The sequence below is a fragment of the Ornithorhynchus anatinus genome, chromosome 9 (genome assembly GCF_004115215.2).
Source record: "Ornithorhynchus anatinus isolate Pmale09 chromosome 9, mOrnAna1.pri.v4, whole genome shotgun sequence".
Classification (NCBI taxonomy): Eukaryota; Metazoa; Chordata; class Mammalia; order Monotremata; family Ornithorhynchidae; genus Ornithorhynchus; species Ornithorhynchus anatinus.
The window spans coordinates 61719645-61731145 of NC_041736.1; the positions used below are offsets into that span (position 1 = coordinate 61719645).

The 11501-nt window shown below is 56.7% G+C and overlaps 1 protein-coding gene across 1 annotated transcript in view; it reads right to left on the minus strand.

Annotated features, from left to right (window-relative positions):
• EML4 (EMAP like 4) overlaps nt 1-11189 on the minus strand; it is a 66076-nt gene extending 54887 nt beyond the window's left edge. The window contains exon 1 of the mRNA XM_029072083.2: nt 11117-11189. Coding sequence (XP_028927916.1) covers nt 11117-11141 — 25 coding nt within the window. The 5' untranslated portion in view covers nt 11142-11189. The remainder of the gene's footprint in view (nt 1-11116) is intronic.
• Between the last annotated feature and the right edge of the window lie 312 nt (nt 11190-11501).

Below are 11501 nucleotides of genomic sequence, written 5' to 3' on the forward strand. Positions count from 1 at the left end.
ACCGGGCATGGGAGTCAGAAGGTCCTGGGTTCTAATGCCGGCTCCACTGCATGTCTGCTGTGTGACCTTGGGCAAGTTGTTTCACTTTCCTGGGCCACAGTTACCTCATCTGTAAAATGGGGATTAAGCGTGTGAGCCCCATGTGGGACAGAGACTGTGTCTGACCGAACTAGAATCTACCCCAGCACTTAGAAGAGTGGTTGGCACATAGTAAGCGCTTAACAAGTACCGTTATTATTATAAACTGCAAGCTCATTGTGGGCAGGGAATGTGTGTATTACATTCATTCATTCAACTGTATTTATTTGAGCACTTACTGTGAGGAGACCACTGTACTAAACGCTTGGAAAGTACAATTCGGCAGCAGATAGAGACAATCCCTACCTAACAATGGACTCACAGTCTAGAATGGGGAGACAGACAACAAAATAAGTAGACAGGCATCATTACTACAGATAAATAGAATCATTGTTATACTGTACTCTCTCAAGTGCTTAGTTCAGTGCCCTGCACGCAATAAGTGCTCAGTAAATACCATTGATTGATTCCTTTGAGGCTGGCAGGTACTCCGAGCCCCACCCCAGGGCAGAGAGGGACCTTGCGGGCCTTGGTTCCCCACCAGAAGGAGCAGGCTCCTGGAGAGAAAGGTTCATTGCCCAGGCTGGGTCATGCAGACTGACGGTTGCGACGAAGACAAACCCAATTACGAGTTCAGCACAAAGACCGCACTCCCAGTGGGCCTCACCTCTCTTGAAACGTCGGGTCTAAAATCACCACTCAATGCATCAGTCACACCTCAGAGGCAGCAGAAAGACCTGCTGCGCCCTCATCACCCACTGATATAACTCAACTGCCCCCACTCCACCCCCAAAGCCAGCGCGCCCCAGTTGCTAAAACTACTAGGGTCTGCGGGCCGCCCCCCCAAACCTGTCCTCAGCCCTCTGGGGGCCCACAGCCCCATGCCACTGGAGTTCCGTGGGAACCAGGAGAGAGAGCTGCCCACAGAGCACACCAACCATCCTGGGCCGGTGGGAGCCAGGCCTGCCTCGACAACCTTTGGCACCTGAGAGTGTTGTAGCGGTGTCTGCATGGCACAGGTGGGGAGCCTGGACACTGCCCCCTCCCAGCACCGTTTAACTAGAGTGTGACTGTACGGCCGCCAGAGATTCACCGTGTCCACACGACGGCCTTTCATTCTACGGATCTGCCCGCCCCGCTTGGATGGGGAGCCCCTGGTAGGTCACGAACCAGGTCCAAAGCAGATTTTCTTGTAATTTCTCCAGCATTTGGTTTGGTGCTCTGCTCAGTGTCAACAACAGTACAACATTCAAAAAGTCATCATTTCACCTATGAGAGTAGTAGAGGGAGATTTATATCTCTAAAATTAACAAAGAATGTCCTAGTTCACCACAACAGTAATCAAAATGAAAACACCTACAATGAAGAAACACTTCAGCTCTTAAATGTGGCTCCCCAGGGTAGGTGGGAGAGGTGGGTACCCCACAACTCAGCAGCTATGAAACCTTCAGTTTTGAAACAAGCAGGCCTCTTTTGAAATAGTACGATGCCTTAGACAGCAGGAGGAAGTGGGGTTTGGGACTTGAGATGATACGTCAGCGAAAGTAGAAGGCTCATGCGGGTTTAAATAGATGACTGGAGTTCGGTTTTCCTGAAAAAAGGGAGGAATGTTGGATGATCCACTCTGGATCACTGGAAAGAGTAGGGATGGAGAAGGGAGAGTCAGGGGTGTTGGATGGTTTGTGCTTGATCGCTGGGGAGAGTCATAGGTGTTGGACGGTCTGTGCTGGGCCAATGGAAAGAGAGTCGGGGATGGAGATGGGAGAGTCAAGCGTGTTGCATGGCCTGTGCTGGGTCACTGGGCTAGAGTCAGGGGTGTTGGAGGGTCTGTGCTGGGTCACTGGAGAAGTCAGAGATGGAGAAGGAGAGTCAGGGAGGTTGGATGGTTGATCAGTCAATCAATCATATTTACTGAGCGCTTACTAGAGAAGCAGCGTGACTTAATGTATAGATCCCGGGCTTGGGAGTCAGAGGTCGTGGGTTCTAATCCCGGATCTGCGACTTATCAGCTGTGTGATTTTGGGCAAGTCACTTAACTTCTCTGTGCTTCAGTTACCTTATCTGTAAAATGGGAATTAAGACTGTGAGCCCCACGAGAGACAATCTGATTACCTTGTATCTACCCCAGTGCTTAGAACAGCGCTTGGCACAGAGTAAGTGCTTAACAAATACCATCATTATTATTATTATTACTATGTGCAGAGCACTGTACTAAGTGCTTGGGAGGGCACAATACAATCTAGGCTAGATCACTGAGGGAGAGTCAGGGCTGTTGAACGCCTCATCTCTCATCATAAGAGTTGGTGTTCAGGAGAGTAACCAGCATCTGGTTCCTCTTGGGACTCTGGTGCTGCTGTCAGAGTCAGAGCCTTGGCCTGGGCTGACCATAGCCACTAATGGCCTGCTTTTGTGCTTAAGTTCCAGACATCAAAAAAAGGGGTTAGGGACCAAAATCACTCCATACCATCGCCTCGATGTCCCGAAGAGCCAAAAACACGAGGAGAAGCACCGTCTGGTGGGTCCGGACCCGAGGAGTCTCGGTGGCCGGCCGGAGCAAGAGCCTAGATCCAATCAGCCATCCTTCGTGGGTGGGGCTGGGAGCCAGCTGTCACCCAGAGGCCCAGGGACAGGGGGCTGGCCAGGGGGCATCCCTTGAAACATGCCAGGGGAGAAGTCCTGAAGAGAACAGGGCCGGAGGCAAGTAGACGGCACCCGTGTGTCACTGTTATATTCATGTCTCTCTCCTCTTCTAGACTGTAAACTCGTGTGGGCAGGGAATGTGTCCATTATATTGTTATATTGCACTCTTCCAAGCACTCAGTACAGTGCTCTGCACACAGTAAGCCCTCAATAAATACAATTGACTGACTCTCAAAAGCCGAGGCCAGGCCATGGAGGGGAAGGACGAGGAAGGATGTGGCATCCGGCTCGGTGGGGCAACGGCACCACTTGGCTTCCGGTCCAGATGGAAATCAATGGAAATCCTGATGGGGGATGAAGAGACCCTCACCTGGTCACAATGCCAAAGCAGAAGCGCAGCAGCGGGAGCAGCAGCAGCAGCAGCGGGAGCAGCAGCAGCAGCAGCAGCCCCCGCTTCTCAGAGACACTGTCGGACTTTCACCACCTCGCTTTATTTGGGGGAAGCATCAGCTAGCTGCCTGTCTGCCACCCTCACTGGATTTCCTGGCACATCAGAGCGGGGCACAGCAGAACAGAAGCGTGTGGGCGAGTACGACACACCACCCCAAGACAGGGATCAGTCATGCTGGCGGTCAGGGAGGGAGGGAGAGAGGGAAGGGGCAGAGAGAGGGCAGGAAACCCAGAGGGTGGAGGCGGTTGGGAGCCACTGTCATGCCACCTCCTAAAGAGCTGGGCAGGAACGGTCCACCTCTCCGGGGGACCAGGACACGCCCAATGGGAGAGCCATACACTCCAGACGGAGGGAGGGGCACAAGGCCACACTGCCGACCGCTCACTGACCCCAGCTGCTGAGAGAGTCTAAAAATAATGCCAGGGGGCGGCATCGCAGCAGGGCCCCTGCCCTGCCGACATGAAAATGCCCAGGCCCCACCCTGATCTCAGCCAATGAACAGGCCTGTGGCAGCATGAGTCGGGCCCTCCGGGCAGTGCCCTGCACCCAGTTCTGGGGAGCCCCCAGACTGGCAAGGGCCATATGCGCTCCCACCCCCGGCCCCGGAAGAGCTCCCAGTCTGACCCCAGTCAAGAGGGAGTGCAAGGTTCCTAAGAGGAAAAGCCGCAATAGCTGAGCACAGGGTAAGCGGGGAGCAGATAGGGGCAGCTCGCTTCGCTCAAGTGGATAAACAAGAAGCATATGCAAAACCAAATAAATTCACCACCCTAGAGGCTGGAGGCACACTACCCAGCACAGAATTCCGATCAGGGTTAGAATTCCCCGGGCTTCTCAGACGGCGCGTTTACAGTGTGAAACAGTTGGAAAACGTGCACAATCCAAAGAGCGGCCCCAATTTACCAGAAGGGAGGGTGGGCAAGAAAGAATCAAACGGCCGCTTCCCCAACAATCACCGGCTGACTGGAACGCTGATTGCCTACAACCAACCATGCGAACCCTGCTTCGATTCCCCCAAAAAGAAACCGGCTAAAGCACCCAGCCACACTTCCTTCTTCTCTCCCTCCACTCCCAGGCTCAGGGAAAGGTTCCCATGATCCCAGATCTAGACTAATCCTGGGCTCTCACTGTCTCCCACAGGCTACGGGAAGAGTACCCGTGATCCCAGAGGGCAATCAATCCCGGGGGGCTTTGGGCCTTCCCCCATGAGTTCCAGGAAGCGTTCCTCCGATCCCAGATCCAGAACAATCCCGGGAGCCTCCCGATCTCCCCCTCGGATTTAGGAAACCATAAACACAAACTGAGCTCCAGAAATGCCCAGATTTGCCCTTTGTTTTTGCCATCTGAGAAGAAAAAGGAAAGCGGGAGAGGCGACGAGAATCCTGGGGAAAGGAGCGAGAGGAGAAAAGTGGCAGGAAAGCCGAGAAGGAGGAGGAACGTGCATTCCACACTTCAAGGAAGCCTTGGAAGTCCCCTCCCCCACCGGCAGAGACCACCCCTCCTGGCAGAGTCAGCTCACTAGTTTCTACCCAGGACTGCTCGCTCTCTCCTCCACCCCACCCCCAGGGACCACCAAATCCAGCAGACTGTTCCACGGGTTCCTTCCCTCTGGCTCTACACCCTGGGGCCGGCTCCTATCCCCTGGAAACCTGGAGTGCTGGAGAACCAAAATTCAGAGCAGTAGCACTAAGAAACCAAAATATGCAAATGACACTTCCGCACAAAAGCGATTTTCACCATTTTAACCAATCAGTGTCATTTCCAACAATGAATGCCAGCTGCGTGTTGCAACACTATACTGAGCACCTACTGGATGTGAGTAGAGTTCCAAGCACTTAGGGGCCATATAAAAGCAAAAGAGATGCAAGCCCAGCCCTCAGGGAGCTTTCATTCTAGAACTGAGGTCCAGTCGTGCATCTCTAAAAGGCAGAGTAACTTGCGGAATGTGAAAGTTTTAAGCGACAGCCTTATTATTTTCTAATCAGCATCTCTAACTCTTCTGTGTACCCAAATTCGATGCTATTAGTGGCGCGATCCAACCCTAGTTTGAAGCTCAGGCAGAGAGGGAAAGACTGGTGCAAGATCAGCCCAGCTCTGCACACCGTGCTCTGGCCGGCCTCTACCACGTTGCTACCTCCCCTGTGGAAGAGCACTTGGTGCTTGGTCTCCCCAAAGCCTCCACTCCAGGAGGGTCCATCTTCTCCTGACGGCCTCCAGGTCATTCCATTGCTGCCAATTTCTCCCGACAGTGGAAAATCAAGACTACTGGCAAAGAGCTAATAAGAACACGGGCTTCTGCGTTTATCCTGATTCAAAAATGCCGACTGGACGTATCATTCCCAGCAGCTCCAAAGGCTACTCACAAAAAATGAAATCTCCTGGCCTCCCCCTCCCGCTCCATCCCAGCTCCTGCTCTTCACTCCTCCAAAACAGAGCTCCCCACCATCGTTCCTTCTCTACTGACCTGCCTCTAACCCATCGCTCATGACCCCATTGCTTATCCCCCAGGTCTGGGGCCCTCCATCCCCTTTCCCCCACACTTCACCAAACCACTCCCCTCTCTCCCTAAGCCACCTCCTTCAGGAAGCCAGACTTAATGAATCCCCATCTTCCTGGTCATGCCACTCCCAGGTGCCAGAAAAATAATTCAAAGTCAAGGAAGATTTGGGAGGGCATTAATGACCTACTGACAGAGGAGAAGTAGGAGGAGATCTGGGAGTGGAGGAAGATGCTCAGAGTAGGAGGCAGAGAAGAGAGTGAGAGAGGATAGTCGGGGATTAAGGCCGGGGTGCTAACTAACTCCTAAGGAAATCCAGTTGAACCACTCTGAGCATGGTATTAATGATGTTAGTTGCACTGGAGACAATGAGCGTTCTAGAATTACCCAGATCCTTGGAATCATGATCTCACCCTCGTTTATGTGATCTGATCACTTGCTTTTTAAATAACCCCGCCACTGATTAATCCTCAGAGTTCATCTGCTAAACTTTGGGAGCTCTCTTGCTGCCTGGAAGGAAGACCAGGCCAGTAGTAGAGTGTGAACCTTTGTTCCACAAAGTCCTAGCCTGGCCTCTGGGAGGAGGCTATGCTGCTCCGTGTGTGTGTGTGTGTGTGTGTGAGAGTGTGTGTGTGTGTGTGAGAGAGAGAGAGAGAGAGAGAGAGAGAGAGAGAGAGAGAGAGAGAGAAGGGGGGCAGGGGTATGAAGCAGCAGCAGAAATTCTGGCTCAGCTTAGGGCTCCCCTAGGCAGAGGGCGAGGGTTTTTGCAGGTGGAGGGGACGGTGGCCGGCCTGCCTGCCCGTTAGGAAGTAACATCAAACCCTGTAAAGAGTCTCGGCCCTGGCCCCAGTCTGCTTCCACCGAGCGTTCGGTTTCCTCGTTGCTGCTGCTCCCGCCACCACAACCGCCGCTTTCCTTTCGGTTTAATTACTGGCCACCAAGGCATCCGCAGCGGGAGGAATCACTGAGAATCTCTTGTTCCGAGAAACTGAGTTCGGAAACTCTGGCCCAGAAAACCCTTGGGGGGAGTGGGGAGGTGGGGTGGAGGAGGGTATCTGCTCGCTTGCTTGCTTCCTTCCTTCCTTTCCTCCACACGGGAACAGTGAATAAGGCTCCCTCTTGGGCAATGTTCAACGTGAAAGTTAGAAAATCTGTATTTGGGCCAAGAACCCCTGCAAGTACCTCCAAGTCCCGCTTCCTACAACACACAGCCTGGAAGCCAGTAGGGCAAGTTGAATTTGACAGATGGAATTTCTGAAGGCCAGGCAGCAAAGTGTGATTGGAAAAGGCTGAAATGCTGGGGGAGGGGGGATCTCCGCCGGAGCTTTTTTTGGGGGGTTCTAAAAAAGTTTTCCCTGAACGCTGCCTCTCCTCTGAGCAGACCTCTGCGGTCGGGGGTCTGTTAGGACTCTGGGGTGTCTCGGGTGGCAGAGAGGGGACCCCAGAGAGCTCGCACTCTCGCCACCCTCTCCGACTTCTTCGGCGGCGAGACACCAGGCTGTGCTAGGTTTCGGGCCGGCCGTCTGTTGGGCCGGGCACCGCGCAAGGCATCCATTCATTCATTCAATGGCATTTATTGAGCGCTTACTATGTGCAGAGCGCTGTACAAAGCGCTTGGAATGAACAATTCGGCAACAGATAGAGGCAATCCCTGCCCAATGATGGGCTCGCGGTCTAAACGGGGGAGACAGACGGCAGAGCAAAAGAGAACAAAACAAAAACAAGACAGCATCATCAAGATCAACAGAATCAAGGAGATGTACACCTCATTAACTAAATAGGGTGATAAAGGGCACCGCGGAGGATCCGGCTTGGCTCGCTGATCTCCAGGCAGTGCGGGGGTGCGGGGCTTCAGTGAGGGGGTGCGGGGCTTCAGTGAGGGGGTGCGGGGCTGCAGTGAGGGGGTGCGGGGCTGCAGTGCGGGGGTGCGGGGCTGCAGGGGAGGCCCAGACTCCTGGCGCGGGCCCGAGCGGAACTGCAAACCGTCCCGCCGGGAGCAAGGCCCGCCCCCCGTCCCCCGCCCCCGGCCGGGCCGGGAAGTGTCTGGGCTCCCCGGGAGGGCCGCCGCGGGGGCTGGGCAGAGCCCCCTTTCCCGCCGAGCCGTCCTGGAAGTCGGAGCTTGCCGGGCCTGCCCGCCCCGCTCCCCGGGGGAGGACCGGCCGGGCCGGGACCGGCCCCCCGCCCCGCCCCGTCCCGCCCCGGCCGGAAAGCCCCCGCCGCTGACCCCGGGGGCCGGCGCCAGCGGGGCCTTCCAGCCGCCCCCCAAGGAGGGCCCGGCCTCAAACCCGGCCTCAAACCCGGCCTCAAACCCGGAAACGATCCGCAGGCCCCGGTGGGGTCCAGTCCCAACAACGGAAATCCACCTTCATGGGCCCGGTCCGGACAGCCGGGAGGGCTCCAGGGGCCTCCCCCCGGCCGCGGGGACGGGCTCCCGGGCCCGCTGCCGCCCCTGGCAGTGCCCCGAGATGGGTGGACCACGGCTTTGGCCCGAGAATGCCCCCGCATCCGCTCGACCCTGGCTCAGTGGAAAGAGCCCGGGCTTGGGAGTCCGAAGGCATGGGTTCGAATCCCGACTCTGCCGCTTGTCAGCTGGGTGACTCTGGGCAAGTCACTTCACTTCTCCGGGCCTCAGGGACCTCATCTGGAAAATGGGGATTAACTCTGAGCCTCACGTGGGACAACCCCCTTACCCTGTTTCTACCCCAGCGCTTAGAACAGTGTTCTGCACATAGTAAGCGCTTTACAAATACCAACATTATTATTACTTGCGGGCGGCCGGGGAAGGGGAGGCACCGGACCCAGGACGGCCTAATAATAATAATGGTGGTGTTTGTTAAGCGCTTACTAGGTGCCATGCACTGTTCTAAGCGCTTGGGGGGGGGGCGGATACAAGGTGATCAGGTTGTCCCACGTGGGGCTCACCGTCTTCATCCCCATTTGACAGATGAGGTCACCGAGGCCCAGAGAAGTGAAGTGACTCGCCCGAAGTCACACAGCTGGCAAGTGGCAGAGTCTAGATTAGAACCCATGACCTCCGACTCCCAAGCCCGGGCTCTTTGCACTGGGCCACGCTGCTTCTCATTAGCCCCCAGTACGTGACATGACAACGATTAATAATTCAGGATGTTCCAAACACTGTTCATTCATTCATTCAATAGTATTTATTGAGCGCTTACTATGTGCAGAGCACTGTACTAAGCGCTTGGAATGTACATTTCGGCAACGGATAGAGACAATCCCTGCCTAATGACTGGCTCACAGTCTAAACTGGGGAGACAGCAAAGCAAAACTGTTCTGTGTGAGCCCCGTGCGGTCCAAGCGCTACGCGGACTAGATATTTCATCCCCATTGTGCAGATGGGGAATCCGAGGCACGGTGAAGTTTGGTGACTTGTTCAGGGTTACGCAGCAGGCCAGTGGCAGAGTCGGAACTAGAACCCTGGCCTCCTCCCAGCCCCGTGCACTTTCTCCTAGGCTACGTTGCTCCCTTTGAACCCCCACTCCAGATGTGGCCACGCAGCCGAACGCGGTAGCCCCACAGTTTGGGGACGTGCCAGGGGGCCCGGCTCCGGACGTTTCCCTCCGTCCTTCCATCCCTGGAGCGGGGAGGCCTCCTGCACGGTCTGTGGGGCCGGCCTGGGGCCGAGGCCGGCGTTCTGGGCTGGGCAAGGAGGGCCCCTGCCTCAGTGAAGGCACATGGTGGTTTGGCGTTAGGTTCTAAGGGACGTGGGAAGAGCCATCACTAAAAGCTCTCACTCCTGGCTAGCACATTCTGGCCTGGCATATAAACAGATGAAAAAATGAAAAACGCCGCCAATGCTGCAGAAAACCACCAAGCTCTCTCAGGACTCATTTGCTATATTTCTCCCCGATGATGGCTGTCGGATCCCCGCAGGCTTGCGAGCGTGCAAAGGGCTCCCGTAAAGGTATTCCCTCTGGTAAACACTCCCAGTGGAGGAACCCATGGGAAGCCCATGAAATCGCAAGAGCCAATGTGGTAATCGAGGGGGGAGCAATGCACAGGTACAGGGATACCCTCTAGACTTTAAGCTCATTACAGGCAGGGAACATGGCCATTAATTCTGTTGTACTGTATGCACTCAAGTGTTAGTACAGCGCTCTGCAAATTGTAAGCTCTCAATAAATACCACTGATTGATAGAGACCGAGCACCGGGCAGGAGGAGCATTGTGGTCTAGTGGAAAGAACACGGGCCCGAGAGTCAGAAGACCTGGTTTCTAATCTCAGGTCTGCCACTTACCAACGGTGTGACCTTAGACCAATCACCTAACTTCTCTGTGCTCCGGTTTCCTCATCTGTAAAATGGAGACTACACGTTCTTCCTCCTACTTCGACAGAGCCCCAATTGAGACAGGAACAAATACCACACTTATTATCGGTACAGTAGGTAGGCCAATGTGGGTATTTATGCGGCCGGAATAATTGGCTCCAGGTACTTCTATTTACAGGTCTAGATTGGTGAAAAGGAACCTTGGGACAAATGGATCCAACCACTAGACTGTAAACTCATCCACCCAATTGGAGACCCTCGAGTGCAGACCGGCTCTGCTGTACTCTCCCAAGTGCTCGGTACAGTGCTCTGCACCCGGTAAGGGGTCAGGAAATGCTACTGAGGGCTCGCAACTGCACAAAAGAGTGGCCTACTCCACTTGGATCTCCCTCTCGTCCCCGCATAGCTTTCCGTGACTCGAAGCACCCCGGGATCCTGGGTCCAGGAGGAGTATTCGGTGCTCTGGCCCGCATCCCACACCTCCCCAGGGCCGGGCTGGCCACGGGCATCCCGCAACTGGAATCCGCAGCCCCGCAGGAGGCAGAAGGACCGGGATAAACGTGCTGGGACGGGGAGGGCAGCAGTGGTCAGCCCGGTCAGCCGGCCAGGCCCAAGGTGGGGGGCCGAGGGGGTCTCTTCAAGGCAGATGGTCAGCCTGCGGCCACGGCCCCCCTGGACAGAGAGGGCGCCGGGGTCATTCATTCATTCAACAGTATTTATGGAGCGCTTACTATGTGCAGAGCACTGGACTAAGCGCTGGGAATGGGCCATTCGGCCACAGAGAGAGACCATCCCTGCCCAACGACGGGCGGTCCCGGGCCAGGCGCCTCTCGGGGAGCCCGTTGGTGTTGGACGGGAGGGTCAGCTTCTGCTTTCGCTCTTCCCCACGCCCCCCTGCAAGTCAACGGCCGGTCCCTTTCCCCCGGCCGGGGGAGGGTCCCGCAGACAGCACCCCCTCCTCCGTCCCCCTACACACACACGCACGCCCCCCCTCCCCCCAGTATGACCCGGTTCTCCTGCCCCCTAAACGGGGGTCCGCTTCCCATCCCCCTTCCAGGGTCCGGTCCGGTTTTCCGGGGCCCTCCCCCCGCCCCGTCCGTCCCGCCCCCCGGGGTTGGGGTCCCGGGGAAGGGGCGAGCTCCGGCCCCGACGGCGGACACTCACCCAAGCTGCCGGCGAAGCCGTCCATGTCGCGGGCGGGAGGCGGCTCCGGACTTGGGGCTCGGGGGGAGGGAGGGAGGGAGGGAGCGGCGGGGGGCGCGGGGTCCGGGGCGGACCTGCGGGGCGGCCGAGCCGGTCCTGGCCGGTCCCGTCCGATCCCGACCGATCCCGTCCGATCCGGTCCGGTCCCGTCAAGCCGGGACGGTGCTGACCGAGCGGGCTTCGCTCCCAGGCAGCCGCGACCCCGCCCCGCCGCCCTGACGTCACCGGCCCCGCCCCTCCGGGGCCCCACCCGCCCCCTGACGTCACCGGCCCCGCCCTCCTGGACGCCCCGCCCGTCCGTCCTGACGTCACCCGGTCACCGCCCCTCTGCACGCCCCGCCCACCC